Below are 21,715 nucleotides of genomic sequence, written 5' to 3'. Positions count from 1 at the left end.
GGGACAAGGTTTCCAAAAAACTCAAAGTGTCTGATACCAACACAATGTCCACAGCAATAAATTTAACTCACTGTCTACTGAAGAGGTAAGTATTAAATGTTTTTCTATAACAATGTTCATTCTCAATACACTAGCAGAATACAAAATATAACAATAATAGAGATAATTCTATAACTACAGGTAACCCAGTGTTGCTCCTCACATATTAACGGATAACTGTTTTTGTATTCAGGTCAGGTCTGAACAGAATTATGTAACATTTTGGGAAAAATATACAGCCAAGAAGTCCAGAACTTGATGCCATTATAGCAAAAACTTTCACAGCCACCATGTATTTCCCTCTGGTGCTCAGATAGGCCGGGATCATGGCAATCCAGACACTGCAGAACACCAGCATGCTGAAGGTGATGTACTTGGCCTCATTAAAACTGTCCGGTAATGTCCTGGCCATAAAAGCTATAATGAAGCTCACAGCTGCCAGAAGCCCCATATATCCCAGGACAGAGAAGAAGCCGATAACTGAACCCTCATTACACTGAATAATGATCTTCCCCTGATAAGAGTGAGTGTCTCGATCCTGGAAGGGAGGAGAAATAGACAACCAAGTGACACAGATTGTGACTTGGACCAGTGAGAAGACACAGATGATACAATTTGGCAGTTTGGCTCCAATCCATTTCCTCCAGGGACTCCCAGGCTTGGTGGCTTTAAAAGCAATACAGACCATGATACTTTTGGCAAGTAGAGAAGAGACGGCAATAGAGAAGATGACACCAAAAGAGGTGACACGCAGCATGCAGGTTACATCTACTGGATGGCCGAGGAACAAGAAGACACAGAGGAAGCTCAGCATGATGGAGACCAGGAGAAGATAGCTCAGGTTCTGGTTATTAGCTTTAACAATGGGGGTGTCCTGGTAATGTATAAATATCCCCAATATTAAACCAGTCAGAAGACAACAGAGGATGGAGACGGTTGAAAATACTGCAACAATGGTGTCATCAGTGTAGGAAAGAAATTCCACCAATTTTGGAATACACCAATCCTTCTTCTCATTTGGCCATTCATCATCAGGACATTTCATGCAGTTTTCACTGTCTGCAGGAAGAACAATACAAACACAATGAGCATCGGAGTCAGAGCTTCAGAGAAAACAAATTTTCTTTTGTTGTCTTTGTAACATACATGTAAGATTTGAGTAGCTGATATGTGACCTGTAGAAAATATGACAATGTAGATTTAGCATTCCATGTTAATATAAGATGTGTTCAGAATTAAGTCAGAAGCATATGGTCACCAATTAGCATCTGAAAGGGACAGAGCATCCTCTGGACTGGAGGTGACACCTGGATGCCAATAAGATTTGTCACCTGCTGGGAAATCTGGAAGGAAAAGGCTCAGACAGTTCAGCTTCATGACACAGTGGGAGACCAGAGGTGGTTTTGATGTGTCTGGGGAGCTTTGATATATATACACAGATCAAAGGAATATATATTTTATCTCTCATAGAAGCTAAAATATTAGTTGCAGAGAGATGAAAATACTTCCTTCTGTTTGGACACACTGTAGGCTATACCTGCATGTAAAACTGTATTTGTAGCCTATGTAGAATGCCAGAGAAATGCAGAAAATGGTTATATGGAGCCTGATTGCAACAGCTGAACAGTGATTGGTACTGACGCTATCGGACTATTGCGCTGGTGTCAGAAATTCAATCCCTGACTTGGTGATTCAAACCGTTCCTGGTCCAATCGACTTTGGGCATTTCAGTACCGAGAACGTCCTGTGGGCTGGTACAGGAACACCCCCCAGAGTCAATTGGCCAAGGACTAATGTCCAGCCTACGTCCATATTCCCACAAATTAAGGACCCTGAGATATGGATGTTGTGATTCATATGGAGCCAGTTCTATTGACTGACGGATTGTGGACTTTCTCTGATTTGCTCCAGTCGCAGGATAACTCTTGGTAAAAGTTTTATTTCTGTTTTTATTTCCCTATTTTATAGCCAATAGCCAATTGTGTGTCGTCTTGTATTTTATGTAACTTATTATACTTTGTACATATTTTATGCACTGCCTACTTTCGGGATATTAAATCATAAAATTAATAAGTGACTTCTGGGTACTTAAGCTCGGGCTCATATCTCCAGAGAGATTAGATTGTATTGTATTGCAGTGTCTTTATATGCTCGGTCAAGTTCATTGCCAATCTGTATGCAATTGCATTGCATGTTGGCAGATTGTATGCAGATTGTAAAGGTAACAGGTGTGCCAGACAGAGATCTGTGTGTGTGTGTGGTGGCCCAGCAGGCCAGTAAAACTGTTGGGTGGTGGCAAGCTACCATTTGTGGTGTGTCTGGTGCGGGGATGTGTGGACAGTGGAAGAGTGATTAACACCGGGGATCTAGCTCGTAGGATAGCTGGAGATATTTTATTGAAATAAAATCTTGCAACCAGCTTACATTTTATACAAAAATACAAAAGAATAAATAAGAAAACTTCATACAGTAATCAAACGACAGAAAACGAAAAAAATAAAGACACTGCATAGACAAGGGAAAACAAAAGATGTTTCCAGTGCAAACCCACCTCACACATACGTAAACCTGGACTTGCCACAACAAAGATGGCCCTGTGCACAGTGTATAAGCAGATGCCATAGCCAGCCATGAGACCAGAAACAGCCACAAACCCCGAACAGGTTACAGGTTCGTTCATGCATGCTGATCACAGGGAATGTCACAGGAGAAAGGAAAAAACTGCCAAAAGAAAACCTCCAAAATCACTCTCACAAAGGAAACATGACAAGACCTAATGAAGGTGGAGGCAAGGGAGGAAGACAAAAAGGGATAGCACTAACCTGTGGGAGAAAAGAAAGAGGCAGCACTAATTCCAGTACTATGATTCTGCTCAGGTGTTCAGAAAAATTCATGCAACATTGTGACGGGAGTCACTTTGGGTGGGGGGCCCATGGAACACAGCTCACTTTAGAGAAGTGGGGAGACCCCTGTCTCAGCTCCCCATATTCCTATTATGTGTAAGTTACCCTGTGCCTGTTAGGGGTACAGGGTGATGTGTCCTGATATTGTGTCGACATGTCTAGGAGATCGATGGGGTGGGGGGTTGTTGATTGATAATGCCATGTGGTTGCATCCCATTGTTCTATTGCGTGTCTTGCTTGGCAGCAAACTATTATGGGATGTATGTGTTTGTGTTATATGGTGGGGGGTGTTTCTGGCAGCCCTCCCCCCTGGTGGGACTGTCTGCTGGTGTGTCTCTTGTTACTGGGTGTGGATTGCCCCACCCTGTGTATATATCTTGTATCTGTGTTAAAATATAGTAGTCTTTTTCCTGATTTCTTTCAAGAGTGGTGTCTGTGGTCGGTGTTCGGACGGGGAAACGGTATTATAACGGAAATACCCAAGTGCAGTCTGGGACGGTTCCCTTACAAACATGGACTGCAGCAAACAAACACCAGCTGAAATGCAGCATATGAGGTTCTGACGTCTCTAGTTAGAGAACTCATCAGCCCCAAAAGACCATAAGAAGGGGCTTCCCACCTTGTTGGTGCATTTATCAAACTAAGATGCAGGACTGTGCCTGGGAGAGGCTGAACCCAGACAGACTCCGACTTAGTCAGCAGGTCAGGACTTATTGCAACATCACAGTTTTGCAGGTGTAGATCCTGAGGACAAAACGAAGATAAAAAGAAGTATGGGGGAGGTTGCTCTCAGTCAGACGTTTATAGATTCATGCAGGTCCTGTGGGTGGATATAGGGGTGGTGCTATATCACATGTATGTTGCCATGTTGGCATCAGGAAATCAAGCTTTTGATGATCCCAGCCACTGCTCTACTGCCAAAGCAAAGTTGCATAGTTTGCGACAGAGTAGACATTCTATTGCTGAGTACACAGCTGGATCTGACTTTGGATCGCAGATACCACTTGGAACCCAACAGCACAAGGGCTCCACCAAGGGATTTCTGAACAGGCGGAAAATTAGCTCACCAGAGTAGAAACTCTTGATGATCTTGAGGATTTCATCCAATTATATATCTGAATTGATCAGCAACTTACACAAATAAGGAAGGAGAGTCTAGGAATGTTTGGAAGCCATGGTGGCATGCGTTTCTCTGCTAGTCAGTCCATTCAGAACTACCCAAAAGCAGCTCTCACTACCCTCTTCTGGTTGGTGGAGTCCTTGATAAGAGAAGATTTGCAATGGAGCTTATGAGGCTATTGGATCCATCCCATCATCTGACTTTGTCTGCCAAGCTCGTTAGGCCTTCTATGGACATTCAGCCCAGGTTCACACTGATGCGGTGCGGAATTCGCAGCATTTTCTCTGCGAATTCCACACCACATCAGAATCGCACCCCGTTCATGCGAACCACTGTGGGTGTGTATGTTAACAACACCTCAAAAGCGGTCCACAAATAGCGGTGCAATGTGCAGAATCGGATCACATAGGTGTGAATACCCATGTGATCCAATTCTAGTGCAGACCCAAAAAAGGATCCTGCACCTTTTTGGTGTGGGTGCAATGCGATTAGAGCCATACATAATGTATGAATCGCACCGCACACAAATCGCATGTGATCTGCACAGGAGTGTGGTGCGGTTCCTGTGCGAATCACATGATATATACTGGTGAACCCAGTCTTAGGGTTGGTGAGTGAACATTTCTACCACATGTGGTGAAAGCACTTTGGTTCGATGTAAAGAAGAAATACTTGTCACTAATATATAACCTCCCTAGCTGTCTGATGATGTCAGTATTTCTGTGCTCAAAGCAGTACATTGTTTTCAATGGAAATATGTAGTTTTTTTTATTGTAGTCCTGTAATTGTTAGGAATAACTCACTGAAATTGTCCGAACAAGAGTCTAGTAAACATCCCGGGTAGGATAAAATTTGAAACACGAAATCATAAATTATAATATAATAAATAATCATAAAAAATAATAATATAATAATAATAAATGTAATTCAATAATATAATCAAACCAAAAACACTGAAATGTGAAATAGAGCGCCAAGTTCGCACATCGCTGAGCTCAGTCGCAGAATCGTTTTCAGTGTCTGATGAGGAATTTCCCCCACGATCATTATCACTCAATTCTGCAAGTGGTTCTGATTTACTATCGCTGTTCTCTAGCCGGTCTAAAACCGCGTCTGACCTAAAGGGACGCTTTTTGGACGCCATGGATGTTTCTCAGTTTCCAGGCCTAAAGAACAGTAAAAATGCAGGCAGGGCGCCGGACAAAGCACTCGGGACAAAATGTATGTGAAATGTTTTTATACAGGAATGGAATACTATGTGATTTTAGTGTATTGAGTGAATGTCACATATTTACACTTTTGAAATTCCCACCAGTTCCGTCCCCCGTACGTCCCGCATGTTCCTGACGCTCGCAGGGAATGGAACCCGGAAGACAGATGCCGGCATCGGCCGGAGGACATTGCTGGGGACACTGCAGGGGGGACATCGCGGGAGCGCAGGACAAGGTAAGCGCTGCAGGGATCCCGGAGCAACTCTGCAGTGTATTCCCGAGTGTAGCTCGGTGTTACCACTTCTGGTACTGAAACTTTACCCCGAGCTACACTCGGGAATACCGCCAGGGGGGTTAAAGTCAATGTGGTCGGGAAAATGATTAATCTATGATGATTAGTTTATGATGAGGATGTGTTTTTGTTAATCGATACTATTACACATTTAGCACTGATCTAGCATTTAAGTTCATTTAAAGGAGTAGCACCTTCCTTTACATTATATTTATTCATCAGTGTTGTCTCACACTTGAAGGGGCAGCTGCACCTCAAAGTTATTGTTGGTTGGCACCCCCGTTTCACTTTATTGATCATCTTAGCCTAGGCAAATTCACCCACTGGAGCTCAAAGATGATTTTTTTAAAAACACATTTGGAAATTTTAGGGAAAAAAATAAAAATGATACATTTGCTGTACATTATGAGAACTTATTTGTGTAGACTTGTGAAGGGCTATGAGAGGTCAACTTTAAATATAATGTGCAAAATATACCTTTTGATGATGTCAGAAAAAATTTAGAAGAGGGGAAGGTATTCTGTAGTTTTTGATAGTATTAGTCGTGGTAGTATTTGGAGTACATTGTAGCAGCAGTATACAGCTGGGCAGGGCTGACACCATTTTTTTATGATTTCAGTCCACAAACTCCTGTGTTGTCAGTTCACAACAAGACTTAGGAGCTGAGCGCACTCCTGGCGGGATCAACAGGTATCTTTCTGTACTGTCGGGGTCTATAATGTTGTAATGTGCACACATTGCAGAGATGTACTATATATTATTTTTCCCTGACATTCACTTTAACTACAGCGGTAACTTCTGCCCAGTCCAACAATAACTTACTAACAAATACAAACTGTACCAGAAATGTCGGATATCTCTCCTTCTGGACACGGGACGCACTCATAGCAGCATTTATGAATTGAAGATCCAAACTTTTTTCTGCTGCCGGGTAAACAGGGATCTGAGCATCGAGATACCGGAACCTGAAATCAGAAATTATTATTGTTGTTGTATTATTTATTATTAATAATATTATTATTTAACCACGTGCCCTCCAGAGGATTTACCTCCCTTCATGACCAGGCCATTTTTTGCTGTTCGGCACTGCGCTATTTCAACTGGTAATTGCAATGCTGTACCCAAATGAAATTTGTCCTTTTTTCAGACAAATAGTGTTTTTTTTTGGTGGTATTTTATCACCTCTGTGTTTTTTATTTTTTGCGCATAAACAAAAAAAGACTGCAAATTTTTAAAAAAATATATTTTTCATTTTGGTTATAAAAAATATCCAATAAACTCAAATTTAGTCATAAATTTAGGCTAAAACGTGTTCTGCTACATGTCTTTGGTAAAAAAAAATCTCAATACATGTACAGTATTTTCTGGCGTATAAGACTACTTATTATACTTAAAAACATACCCCAAAAATTGGGGGTCGTCTTATACGCAGGGTATAAAATATGAACCTTGAGCTTGTTTGGGTCAAGCTGGTTGGATGTGCAGTAATGTACATACAATATACCGTTGTATAAGAAAAGTGCAGCGCTAAGAAATAAGGTTCAAATATGTAAAAACACACATGTGGATAGTCCGGAGGCAACGAATAGACAATTGGTAAATCAACAGATAATCAAATAGTGACAGTTCGTGATGTGCTCAGAAATTGATAGTGACTATCCAATCGCGTGGTCCGATGAAAAAAAGGTGAAAATGCGCACTCACCAGATGCGTCTTTTCAATACGCCTGTGCTGTAAAAGCCAGAAATTCTCCTCACAATCCTCCTCAAATCTGTTGATTTACCAATTGTCTATTCGTTGCCTCCGGACTATCCACATGTGTGTTTTTACATATTTGAACCTTACTTCTTAGCGCTGCACTTTTCTTATACATATGTACCCATGAGGTTTATTGTTTGGTTACCTTACGTGCATTAGCGGCTACTATTTCTGAAGCGCTCACTGATTACACTGTTCAACAAATTTTTATTTTTTGCCAGTTTTGGAAACAAAAGGATCCATTTCTTAATGAATTTCACATTCTGAGTTCAAATATAACAATGAAATTTGTCAATTGGCTCTAGTTTTTCTGTAAACGGAAAGTTTTCTACTATAGGCGTAATGACTACATAATGCACAATAATTATATAGATAGATGTCTTTCCACAAATATAAAGCAAGTGATATTGACTACATAACAAAGCCTAAATGGCATAATATATTGCATAGGATTACCAAGAAAAATTATAGCCATTAGCTAAGTTGAATCATTTTAATACTTAGGATTCTCACTAGTTTTGTCTTCAGTTTGTGTCGGTTTTGCTTCTCTTGGCTTTTCTCTTGTATTCGAGGAAAGGGCTATCTCTTACAACTGTCCAGCAATAGTCAGCAAGCATTGATGGGCTCCATTTACCTTGATATCTTCTTTCCATAGCTGCAATGTCTTGATGGAAGCGCTCTCCGTGTTCATCACTCACTACTCCACAGTTTGGTGGGAAAAAATCCAGATGCGAATGTAGAAAATGAATTTTTAGAGACATGTTGCAACCCAGATTTCTGTAAGTCTGGATGAGTTTTTCTACCACTTTCTTGTAGTCTGGTGTTTTATTGTTTCCAAGAAAATTTGATGTCACTGATACAAATGCTGTCCAGGCATCCTTTTCCTTTCCACGCAACAGAGAAAGAAACTCATCATCATGAATAAGTTTACGAATCTGTGGCCCAACAAAGACTCCTTCATTTATTTTTGCAGCACTAAGTGCTGGAAATTTGCTAATCAGGTACTTGAAACCTGCTTTATTCTTGTCCATTGCCTTAACAAAGTTTTTCATTAATCCCAACTTGATGTGTAATGGAGGTAATAAGATCTTATTGCTGTCTACAAGTGCTGGATAGTTAACATTTTGTTCTCCAGGCTGCAATGACTGGCGTAATGGCCAGTCTCTTTTGGCATAGTGCATTTCTTTCGCACGACTGTCCCACTCACAGAGGAAGCAGCAGTACTTAGTATATCCACCTTGAAGTCCAAGTAGGATAGCAATCACCTTCAGGTCACCACAAATCGACCATTGATGTTCATCATAGTTGATGCACCTTAAAAGCTCTTTCAAGTTTTCATACATTTCTTTCATTGAAACTGCGTAAGCAACTGGAACTGACGGCAGCTGATTGCCATTATGGAGCAAAACAGCTTTAAGACTCGCCTTTGAAGCATCAATGAACAGCCTCCACTCATCGGGATCATAGCATACGCCGATGGCTGAGATTAAACCATGAACATTGTTACATACAGCAATATCACCTTCCTGGACGAAGAATGGGATCAGATCTTTCTGACGATGACGGTAGAAAGACGTACGGACATCACTTGCTAGGAGATTCCACTGTTGTAGTCTTGACCCCAAAAGCTCTGCCTTGTTCTTCGGAAGATCCAGGTCTCTGATAAGGTCGCTCAATTCCACTTGTGTAATGAGGTGTGGTTCAGTGGGTGTGGATAGAAGAAAGTCTGGGTCATGTGAGGTTGACGGTTGATGACTACACGCTTCAGGTTCTTCCTCACTTGACTCAACCACGAAGGATTCTGGTGCTTTAGGAATTGGTAGCCCCTCTCCATGAGGAACTGGACGTATTGCCGATGGAATATTTGGATAGTGCACAGATAACTTTTTCTTCTTATTTAGCCCTTTTGTTGGAGGCACCATACAAAAGTAACAATTACTAACATGATCTGTTGGCTCTCTCCAAATCATTGGCACAGCGAAAGGCATAGATGCCTTTTTTCCATTCAACCATTGCTCCAGTGCCGTCCCACAAGAATTGCAGCATATATGTGGTGCCCAGCTCTTGTCCTGGTCTCCTATCTTGCAGCCAAAATACAAGTTGTAGGCTTTCTTAATCATTCCTGTTATCCTCCTTTTTTGTGAGATAAAAGTTATTTCACCGCAGATATAGCAGATATTATCTGCTTTATTCACACAAGTTCGAGGCATTACTGAGTAGCCTATATCAGCATAAAACGAAATGTAAAGACGAACTCCAATCAGCTACAGATACTGCAGCTTTTATGCAGTGAAGTGATGCAATTAAAGGCTAATATTGCATCATCTCAGTATACATGCCATTTTCTATTGGTCACCAGTATCAATTGCGCAATATGCAGCTGAAGTTGCATCATAATTTTGAATGGCTTTAGTCATTAGATGGGTGAATATATCATGGAAACTAGAGCCAATCAACATTTTTTAGGGTCATTTTTGTTTTCAGCACCCCAAAATTATGTAAGATTAGCTAATTTTATGCCCAAAACTTTTTACCTGTTGAACAGTGTTACCTTTTTCTATACAATATACCGTGCTGAGCCAAGCTGGCTCAAAACAAATGTCCCTATGACAGATTAATCTGTCAGCCCGCTGGATGTGCGGTATATACAGTATACTGAGCCAAGCTGTTTCAAGACGTACCGGTACGTCCCGACTGTAATCAGCCCATTGGATGCGTGTATGTACAGTAGCTGTGGCTACATACAGTATACACTGGGCCAATCAGGGCAAGTGATGTATTCTACTAATAAATACAAAGCCTGCTCGGATTGGCTGAGTCAGAGAGGTGGGCTGATGATGTCACAGCCTCAGCCAATCCAAGCAGGCTTTGTATTCATTAGTAGAATACATCGCTCGCTGTGATTGGCCCAGTGTATACTGTATGTAGTCGCAGCTAACGTACATACACACATCCAGCGGGCTGATTACAGTCGGGACGTACCGGTACGTTTTGAAACAGCTTGGCTCAGTATACTGTATATACCGCACATCCAGCGGGCTGACAGATTAATCTCTCATGGGGACATTTGTTTTGAGCCAGCTTGGCTCAGCGCGGTATACTGTATGTACATTACTGCACATCCAGCGGGCTGTATATATACCGTATACTGTATGTAGCCGAAGCTGCCGTATTACCGCACATCCAGCGGGCTGTATATATATACTGTATGTGGCCAAAGCTGCCGTATTACCGCACATCCAGCGGGCCATATATATACCGTATACTGTATGTAGGCGAAGCTGCCGAATTACCGCACATCCAGCGGGCTGTATATATATTGTATACTGTATGTGGCCGAAGCTACCGTATTACCGCACGTCCAGCCCGCTGTATATATACTGTATGTAGCCAAAGCTGCCGTATTACCGCACATCCAGCGGGGTGTATATATACCGTATACTGTATGTAGCCGAAGCTGCCGTATTACCGCACATCCAGCGGGGTGTATATATACCGTATACTGTATGTAGCCGAAGCTGCCGTATTACCACACATCCAGCGGGCTGTATATATACCGTATACTGTATGTAGCCGAAGCTGCCGTATTACCGCACATCCAGCGGGGTGTATATATACCGTATACTGTATGTAGCCGAAGCTGCCGTATTACCGCACATCCAGCGGGCTGTATATATACTGTATGTAGCCGAAGCTGCCGTATTACCGCACATCCAGCGGGGTGTATATATACCGTATACTGTATGTAGCCGAAGCTGCCGTATTACCGCACATCCAGCGGGCTGTATATATACCGTATACCGTATGTAGCCAAAGCTACCGTATTACCGCCCATCCAGCGGGCCATATATATACTGTATACTGTATGTAGCAGAAGCTGCCGTATTACCGCACATCCAGCGGGCTGTATATATACCGTATACTGTATGTAGCCGAAGCTGCCGTATTACCGCACATCCAGCAGTAACCATCTGATTTGGAAATTGATCCGTATGATGACTGTCTTACAAATGTATCACAAGATGTCATTCATGAACTTATGATGTCAGAGGATGAACATGAGGACTTTGAAGGATTTTAAGTACCGGTAAGTCATAACCATTTCAATTAAAAAATCTGATGTTTTTAAATGGTGTCGCCTCGGAAGGGGGGTCGTCTTATACGGCGAGTATAGCCCAAAACCTATGTTTTAACTGGAAAATTAGAGGGTCGTCTTATACACCCAGTCGCCTTATACGCCGGAAAAAACGGTATATTAATTGGTTTGTGTGAAAATGATAGCATCTGCAAACAATGGTATATAGGAATTTACACAGCTTTTACTTTCTGACTGCCTATCACATTTCCTGAGGTGCTAAAATGCCAGGATAGTACAACCCATCCCCCTCCCAAATGACCCCTTTGTGGAAAGTAGACACCCCAAGGATTTTGCAGAGAGGCATGTTGAGTCCATGGAACATTTTATTTTTTGCCACAAATTTTCTCAAAATGACAACTTTTTTTTTACACAAAGTTGTCAGTTTAATAATATATTGCTCATGCATGCCATGGGTATATGTGGAATAACACCCCAAAACACATTCTCCTACTTCTCCTGAGTATGGGGATACCACCTGTGAGATACTTTTTGGCAGCCTAGCTACATACAAGCCCCCAAAATTCAATGACCACCTCCAGGCTCCTCATATCACTTCCCCACTACCTACTACCTATGAGGCCCTAAAATGCCAAGATAGTACACCCCCCCCCCCAAATAATCCCTTTTTGGAAAGTAGACACCCCAAGGAATTTGATAAGAGGCATGGTGAGTATTTTACAGAAATCATTTTTGTCATGGGTTTTTAAAAAAAAAAAAAAAAAAGAGAATAAAAAATATCTTTTTTTGTTTTCTTCTTTCCAAAAACATGTGGCAACAAATGAGATCTGAAAAACACTCACATTGCCTCTTAGCAAATACCTTGGAGTGTCTATTTTCCAAAAAGGGGTCATTTGGAGGGGTTGCTTCTACTACCCTGGCATTTCAGGGCCAACATTAAAAGCTTTGTGCACATAAAAAAACAGTTTTTTTGTTAGAAAATGACTTTGAACCCCAAAACATTATATATTTTTTAAAGCAGAGGCCCTAGAGAATAAATTGGTGGGTGTTGACATTTTTAACGTCACACAGTATTTGCGCAGCAATTTTTTAAAACGGAAATTGTTTGAAAAAAACAAACACTTTTTTTTACTTTGAATGCGCCAAAACACAATATATTGGCCAATTATTTGGTAAACTATAAAAAGATGATGGTATGTCAAGTAAATAGATATCAAACATGGCATGATTTAAAACTGCGCATGTCTCGTGCAATGGCGACAAACTGCATACATTTTTAATATCCATAGGCAACGCTTTAAAAGCCTTTACAAACTACCATTGTAAATTTACAGAGGAGGTCTAGTGTTAGAATTACTGTCCTGGATCTGACGTTCGCGGCGATACCTCACATGCATGGTGCAACTGCTGTTTACATACCAGCACAGGGGCAACTCTCAGGCATGCAGGCGCGTATGCATGCGGTGGGGTGAGAGTGCTTTTTTTTTTGTTATTTTGATTTTTTTTATTATTTTTGCACTGTCCCTTTCATTTTTTTTATCACTTTTAATGCTATCACAGGGAATGCAAATATCCCCTATAACTTCAATGGGCATTGTCATATATTCATTTTTGAGAACTCTGGGGTCTATCAGACTCTGGGTATCTCCTCTGCCCTTACATTATCTAATCTCACCAAGATCGGTGTGATCAGATGCTTTCCCAATTTACAAATGGCGCTGTTTACATCCAAAACTGAAGTGATGAAATGCTCGTAGCTTCCGATTTCTTAGACTATAGAGATGATTGGAGCCATTCTGGTCTTTGACCATCTCTATGACTGCCGGCTGCATTCTTGGATTCCCCTGTGGGACAGGAGAGCCGAAGAAAACTGTGGAAGGCAGCAGGGGGAGGGGGGAATGTCCATTCCTGCTGCTTGTAAAAACAATTCAGCAGCTAATTGGCTAATTGATAAAGCTGTTCATAATGCTGCCCCAAACAATATCACCGATCCGGTATCCAAATACCACCCAAAATGTACTCTCCGCTCCTCACAAGACCTCCTACTCTCCCGTTCCCTGGTCTCCTCCTCCCATGCCCATCTCTAGGACTTCTCCAGGGCTTCCCCCATTCTCTGGAACTCCCTACCCCATCCATCAGACTGTCACCTACCCTCCTCACCTTTAGGCGCACTCTGAAACCTATCTCTTCAGGGAAGCCTACCCCGCCCTCAGCTAATTACTGAACTCCTCCACTCCTCCTACCATTTCATCCCCCACAGCTATTTCCTCCTGTACCACCCTCCCCTCCCTCCTAGATTGTAAGCTCCAAGAAGCACCTTGGATAACCCTTGTGTATTGAATAGTATTGTTACTGTACTGTCTCGTGTACGGTCTCCCATTATAATGTACAGAGCTGAGCAAACTGTTGGCGCTATATAAATACTGTATAATAATAATTGGCTGTAAAAAGTATCATAAGTGACAACCAGCATGAGTTTGTAAAAGACCCTTCTTGTCAAAACATCCTGGTACTATTCTACGAGGAAGTAAGCGAGACCTTGGATGGTGGACCACCAGTTGACATAGTTATTTAGATTCAAATTAGTTTTACTGTAGTTAGATTTTTCAAGTTTTACAAACTTGTCAGACCTAATTTTATAGATGAAATGTTTATGAGGTACAGTAAATGTACCTCATAAACATTTCATCTATAAAATTAGGTCTGACAAGTTTGTAAAATCGAATGTACATGAATAGCAAACTGTTTACATGAATGGGTCCAGAGAGTAGTGATAAATGACTCATTCTCTGAATGGGCTAATGTTGTCAGTGAGATTCCCCAGGGTTCTGTCTTCCCATATGTAAGAAAAATATATTTGAAATATATTTTAAAAATATTCTTCCCCAATATATATATATATGCCATATATTGGAAATGCTACAATTTTGGCCATATTAAATATATTTCAATAAATATATATATATATATATATATATATTGCATGTTTGAATGTGTTTTTATTACAAAATATATGAAAAATATTTAAGAAAATACATTTCAAATATACTGTATGTTTTTAAAAATACAAATCTACATTTTTGGAACGCATTTACAAATATATGTAAAAATATATGTTAAAATTACTTTTGTTTATGTTAAAAAAATCTGAAGAACATATTTAAAAAAAATATATTCTGTCAGCTAAGAACAAAAAACAAAGCTACAATTCACAAAGGCTCACCAAAATTTGACAATAGAAGATTGGAAAAAAGTTGCCTAGTCTGATGAGTCTCAATTTCAGCTGCAACATTCAGGTGGTAGGGTCAGAATTTTGCGTAAGCAACATGAAAGCATGGATCCATCCTGCCTTGTAAGTGTATGTCAGAGATTTATGGGCCCCCCCTACCTCCTCTGACAACTTGATTTCATAACACATATATACATAAAATAAATAAAATGACCCCATTCATGAACGGGCACACTGACTAGAACATTTTAAGTGAGGGCAAGAAAATCTCTATAAATCCTAATTATGGCCCTCCATAGCAAATCATATAAGCAGAAAACGAGGTGATTTCTTACTTCATTTCTTTCCCAGAGTTCGGAATCACTCATATTGGGAAATATTTGAGACACAAAGTCTGGTCCTCGAATAACAGAAATTGTTTTGCGAAAAAAGTGTGTATTATTAAAAAAATTCCAAATTTGTAAAATAAGATCAGTTGGAACTTCCCCTTTCTCGTTAAAGTAGATCTCGCCTTTGTATGGGTCGGTGTAATGAAGATTTCGCACATATTTGTGCAGCTTTTCATGGAAGACAGAAATACACACATTACATATACAGTACTAAGTGTTGGACTGGAATTATAGTTTGGTTAAAAAAATACAAAAGATGATAGAGTAAGACTTGTGCTGGTCACAGCTGAGCGGGGCGGATGGCACATACAATTAACTGTATGCTAGGTGTCCATCTGTCAGTTTTTTGGGTGGATCTCATTGGAAGTCCATGGAGTCCTGTGGACAGGTGGATGTAAATGGACTCGTGTCCGTCTATGCTCACCTACCTCGGGGTCTGATCAGGTCCAGTAAAAGAAAGAGGAAAGGGACGGCATCGTTTTCCATTTTGGTGGACCAAATCAGAGGTAACCTGACAGTGAAGTCCATTTACACCCATCTGTCCAGAGAGCTGCCAGGGGTCTTCCTGTGCCTGTGTTGGCTCTGCAGACAGTGAACGGGCACAGATGAGACATCCATCCCACTCAGCTCCAATCAGAAGGGGATCTGCTAACAGAGTTCCTGCTGATTGGAGCAGACTTGGCTTTGGCTTTGTGTGAAAGGGGCCTTACATTCACCTGACAGTCTTTCTGTAAATGTGAATAGGAATGAATGAATAAGAACGTTCCTCTCCATCCAAGAGAAACAGAAGTATCTGGTAGCTGCTCACCAAATACGTGACACATTTCTGTCATTACATCATTACCTATAGGAGATTGCATTGTCATATTCTTCACATCATGGGCCTGTGGCTCTGCCGTTAACCCTTTATTATTATCATAACTGTGAGTCTGTGGCTCCTCCTTAAATACAGGGATATTGTCCAGAATACTCTCACCCACCAGGGTGGCACCATAGTTGTCCTGGAAAACCTTTGGTCCTGACTCACTGAGCCCCCCGGAGGTGTCCATCTGCTGCACCAGACATGGTTTCTAGTGGAGATAACAGATTCCTCTGTGGTCACCCCTTCCACACTCACTACAGCATTTTTCTACATTCCCAGCAGCAATAAACTTCACATTTTTGTCATCAGTACTAAATCTCACATTTGCACCAGCAAACTCTTACCTTTGCAAAGAGGCAAGTCTCTCTCAGGATAGTCAGCGGGTCTCCCAGCCGGATCACTCCCACTTCACTGTGAACAGGATCACTACCATTCTCTTTAGTCATTATATTTGCAGTCCCAGTACTCATTTCATCAAAGATAGGCTTACCCATCACCACAGTGAGTGTTGCACTCTTCATTCGGTACGCTCAGTCTGGAATGACTCCTCTACTCCTCTGTCATCCGCCATTCCACCCAAGCAGCCATAGGGTGAACAAGCAGCAGGACTCACATGCTTTTTGGCACCCCCTACAGGCACAACAGGAATTTGCTGATTTTTGCCAGGGGCAGCAAGCAACATTTTTCCATAAGAAGCTGAGCTGGTTACCATAGACCTCTACCCTGCCAGGTTACCTTGTACAGCATCTATTGAGGGGCACAGTAATAATAGATATTCTTAGACTACTGGGACAAAGGCAGTTTAACTAAGGTCTGGGTAAGAGTCGAATGAGAAATCTGACAAGATGGAATTAAATATAGTCAGATGACAAAAGATCTAGAGAGATAGATTAGATGAGAAGGCAAATAGAAGGAAGAAGTCTTGACTAAGGTGAGTGTAGAGAGGCAGAGCCAGAAGTTACAGAGAGGGTCAGAAAATGGGAAAATACACTACTAAGTACTATGGTCTTAAAACAGAAATGAAGGGCCAAGTAACAATACACATGGAGCAACCGGACATTTCTAAATGAAAGCACAAATAGGGAGCTGGGAAAGCTCAATAAGATATACCTAACCTATAACCTAAGGGAACAATCAAATCAGGGCCGGATCTAGGCTGTCTGGTGTAGGGGTGCAGTAAAAAATCTCGGGGGGGGGGGGACAGAGGATGTGAGGTCAGTAGGGCAGTGTACAGGGGGCCAGCAGGGCAGAGAATAGGGTCAGCAGTTTATAGGGCAGTTCACAGCGGTCATTAGTTTGTAGGATAGTGTACAGTGGGTTATCAGAGCAGAGGACAAGGGTCAGCAGGCTGGAGAAAATGGGTTGTCAGGTTAGTAGTACAGAGGACAGGAGTCAGCAGGACATAAGACATTGGCCGGCAGGGAAAAGGACAGGGTCACTGCTGGCAGAGCACTCATCAGGTCTCCTCCTCCCTTCTCCACATTGCAAACAGCCTGGGTACTCAGATCTCCTCTACCCCACACAGCACATAGCCGAGATCAGATTCTCTCACATCATCCATCTGCACAGTATGTAGCTGGCCTTGCACATATCCCCCCGAATCCTTCCTTCTTGCACAAATCCCCCCCAACCCCCCTCCTTGCACATTTTCCCCCTAATCCCTCCTTCTTGCACATATCCCATCCTAATTCCCCCTTCTTGCATATATCTCCCCTAATCCCTCCTCCTTGCACATATCCCCCCAAATTCCTCCTCCTTGCACATATCCCCCCTAATCCCTCCTCCTTGCACATTTTCCCCCTAATCCCTCCTTCTTGCACATGTCCCCCCCCAACCCTTCTCTTTGCACATATCCCCCCTAATTCCTCCTCCTTGCATGTATACACATGCCTTGCACATGTTCCCCCAAATCCCTCCACCATGCACATGTCCCCCCCAATCCCTCCACCTTGCACATATCCCCCCAATCCTCCTCCTTGCACATATCACCCCCCAATCCCCCCTCCTAGCAAATATCCCCCCTACTCCCTCCTCCTTGCACATATCCCCCCTAATCCTCCTCTTTGCACATATCACCTCTCCCTAATTCCTCCTCCTTGCACATATCCCCCTAATTCCTCCTCATTGTACATAACCCCCCAATCCCCCTCATAGCACATATCGCCTCTGCTCCCTCCACCTTGCACATATCAACCCTAATCCTCCTCCTTGCTCATTTCACCCCCCAATCCCTCCTCCTTGCACATATTCCCCCCAATCCCTCCTCCTTGCAGATATCACCCTCACCCAATCCCTCCTCCTTGCACACATCCATATTTCAATAAATGTAGGACCCTGAGATATGAGCGGTGTGATTCGTACGGAGCCGGTTCTATTGACTGGTGAATCGCGGACTTTCTCTGACTTGCTCCAGTTGCAGGATAACTCTTGGTAAAAGTTTTATTTCTGTTTTTATTCCCTTTTATGTTATAGTCAATAGCCAATTGTGTGTCTTCTTGTATTTTCTGTAACTCTTTATACTTTGTACATATTTTATGCACTGCCCACTTTCGGGATATTAAATCATAAAATTAATAAGTGACTTCTGGGTACTTAAGCTCGGGCTCATATCTCCGAAGAGATTGTATTGTAGTGTCTATATATGCTCGGTCTAAGCTCATTGCCAATCTGTATGCAATTACACTGCGTGTTGGCAGATTGCATGCAGATTGTAAAGTAGCATATCTGCCAGACGGAGATCTGTGTGTGTGGGGTGGCCCAGCAGACCAGTCTGCGGACAAACTGTTGGGTGGTGGCAAGCTACCGTTTGTTGTGTGTCTGGTGTGGGGGTGTGTGGACAGTGGAAGAGTGATTAACACCGGGGTTCTAGCTTGTAGGATAGCTGGAGGAATCCTAGAAGGGTGTGCTAATTGCTAGACTGCTCCCTAACCCTTAGAGTGCACCAGATTGTATATAAAATTCATATCTGCCTGTGTGTGGTCAGCCAGCTGGATTATAGTGGAGTCTCCCTCTAGTGGTGGCCAGAGGCAGTGCGGGCTGTGAAAGTGTATCATGGCCAGTCTTATATGCTCAAAGTAAGCCCCCCTCATTACCCCAAGTCACGGCCAGACGTGCACGCCTCGGTTAGCTAGTCGCCGTGGGCGTGCATGTGGGGTTTGGATCCGTGACACCCCCACCCCTTCAACCTCTGCAGCAATGCTGGCAGCACTCATACATATATTTCTCAAAGACAACCTCTGGATATGACGCTGAGCACGTACACTCAACTTCTGCGGTCGACCATGACGAGGCCTGTTCTGAGTGGAACCTGTCCTGTTAAGCCGCTGTATGGTCTTGGCCACCGTGCTGCAGCTCAGTTTCAGGGTCTTGGCAATCTTCTTATAGCCTAGGCCAGTGATGGCGAACCCGTGGCACGCGTGCCACAGCCGGCACGCCGAGCCTTATCTGTGGGCACGCCAGGAGAATCCAGCGGCGCGCTGTCTTCCCGGCTGTAGTGTGCGTGACAGCCGGGTCCCAAGTGCGCATGCACAAGAAGCAGTGCTCTTTGTGAATGGTAAGGCGGTACCTGGGACACATGACAGATCCCAGAAGCCGCCGGACCAATCACAAAGCGCAGCGCTTCTCGCGCATGCGCACTGGGCATCCGGCTGTCCGACGAGCACCCACACTACAGAAGCCGGGAAGACAGCGCGCGGCTGGATAAAGGAACAGGTAAGATAAAAAAAAAACTCTGCGGAAGTAAGAGCGGGTACCTGTCAAATTAAGGTACCCGCTCCCCCTCCCTCCCCAAAGGTCAGCAGTCATCTCTGTACTGTCCGCAGTCTCTGGTCATCCCTGTGCTGTCCGCAGTCTCTGGTCATCCCTGTGCTGTCCGCAGTCTCTGGTCATCTCCTGTACTGTGTCCGCAGTCTCTGGTCATCTCCTGTACTGTCCGCAGTCTCTGGTCATCCCTGTACTGTCTGCAGTCTCTGGTCATCTCCTGTACTGTGTCCGCAGTCTCTGGTCATCCCTGTACTGTCCGCAGTCTCTGGTCATCTCCTGTACTGTCCGCAGTCTCTGGTCATCTCCTGTACTGTCCGCAGTCTCTGGTCATCTCCTGTACTGTGTCCGCAGTCTCTGGTCATCTCCTGTACTGTCCGCAGTCTTTGGTCATCTCCTGTACTGTGTCCGCAGTCTCTGGTCATCTCCTGTACTGTGTCCGCAGTCTCTGGTCATCTCCTGTACTGTGTCCGCAGTCTCTGGTCATCCCTGTACTGTGTCTGCAGTCTCTGGTCATCCCTGTACTTTCCGCAGTCTCTGGTCAACCCTGTACTGTGTCAGCAGTCTCTGGTCATCTCCTGTACTTTCCGCAGTCTCTGGTCATCCCTGTACTGTCGGCAGTCACTGGTCATCCCTGTACTGTGTCCGCAGTCTCTGGTCATCTCCTGTACTGTGTCCGCAGTCTCTGGTCATCCCTGTACTGTCCGCAGTCTCTGGTCATCTCCTGTACTGTGTCCGCAGTCTCTGGTCATCCCTGTACTGTCCGCAGTCTCTGGTCATCCCCTGTACTGTCCGCAGTCTCTGGTCATCTTCTGTACTGTTCGCAGTCTCTGGTCATCTCCTGTACTGTGTCCGCAGTCTCTGGTCATCTCCTGTACTGTGTCCGCAGTCTCTGGTCATCTCCTGTACTGTCCGCAGTCTCTGGTCATCTCCTGTACTGTGTCCACAGTCTCTGGTCATCCCTGTACTGTGTCTGCAGTCTCTGGTCATCCCTGTACTGTGTCCGCAGTCTCTGGTCATCTCCTGTACTGTGTCCGCAGTCTCTGGTCATCCCTGTACTGTGTCCGCAGTCTCTGGTCATCCCTGTACTGTTAATTAGTTTGCACTACTGTACGAGTTGTTTTTTCTAAACCAAAAGCTCGATATTCAGGTTTCATTGCAGTGTTGGCACTTTGAAAGAAATAAGTTGGTTTTGGGTTGCAGTTTGGGCACTCGGGCTCAAAAAGGTTCGCCATCACTGGCCTAGGCCATCTTTATGTAGAGCAAAAATTCTTTTTTTTCAGATCCTCAGAGAGTTCTTTGCCATGAGGTGCCATGTTGAACTTCCAGTGACCAGTATGAGAGAGTGAGAGCGATAACACCAAATGTAACACACCCGCTCCCCATTCACACCTGAGACCTTGTAACACTAATGAGTCACATGACACCGGGAGGGAAAATGGCTAATTGGGCCCAATTTGGACCTTGTCACTTAGGGGTGGACTCACTTTTGTTGCCAGCGGTTTAGACATTAATGGCGGTGTGTTGAGTTATTTTGAGGGGACAGCAAATTTCCATGTTATACAAGCTGTACACTGACTACGTCACATTGTAGCAAAGTGTCATTTCTTCAGTGTTGTCACATGAAAAGATACAATCAAGTATTTACAAAAAGGTGAGGGTGGACTCACTTCTGCGAGATGCTGTAAATTTACTTTGGGTACAGCATTGCATGACTGCGCAATTATTAGTTGAAATAGCGCCAAATAGCAAAAAATGGCCTGGCCAGGAAGGGGGGTAAATCTTCAGGAGGGCGAGTGGTTAAACTGTTAGAACTCGGGACCCTGCATTTGTTATATCCAGTCTCCCACAGTACACAGAACATGGAAATGCAACTATTTTAGTAAATATAAACTGCTAAATACCTGTTCTCATCAGCAGTATATAGCAGTCTTGAGACATCTATCAGTGTCCAGAAGAGCACTGGTAAAAGCTTGTAGGAGGAGTTTTCATTCTCCTCTGACTGTCCTATGAGGTTGCATGTTTCCATAATGAGTATAACAAGCATCCTTTACAGC

General features: G+C 43.2%; 2 protein-coding genes across 2 annotated transcripts in view; both read right to left on the bottom strand.

Annotated features, from left to right (window-relative positions):
• Positions 1-203: 203 nt before the first annotated feature.
• On the bottom strand, positions 204-16,420 carry LOC149457658 (vomeronasal type-2 receptor 26-like). The gene is made up of 4 exons (XM_089683392.1): positions 16,244-16,420; positions 14,984-15,205; positions 6,407-6,530; positions 204-1,098 (listed from the first exon to the last, which is right to left on the bottom strand). Exons 1-4 carry the CDS (start codon positions 16,418-16,420, stop codon positions 206-208), a joined length of 1,416 nt encoding a protein of 471 aa, XP_089539518.1. The 3' UTR covers positions 204-205.
• Positions 16,421-16,705: 285 nt separating this feature from the next.
• LOC149457657 (vomeronasal type-2 receptor 1-like) overlaps positions 16,706-21,715 on the bottom strand; it is a 28,799-nt gene continuing 23,789 nt past the window's right edge. The window contains exon 4 of the mRNA XM_089683391.1: positions 16,706-16,736. Within this exon, the coding sequence (XP_089539517.1) occupies positions 16,706-16,736 (31 nt within the window). The remainder of the gene's footprint in view (positions 16,737-21,715) is intronic.

This window comes from Staurois parvus, unplaced genomic scaffold, assembly GCF_062004578.1.
Source record: "Staurois parvus isolate SC_StPar_1 unplaced genomic scaffold, SC_StPar_1.0 ptg000308l, whole genome shotgun sequence".
NCBI lineage: Eukaryota > Metazoa > Chordata > Amphibia > Anura > Ranidae > Staurois > Staurois parvus.
This window is presented reverse-complemented; position numbering and strand designations above follow the sequence as displayed.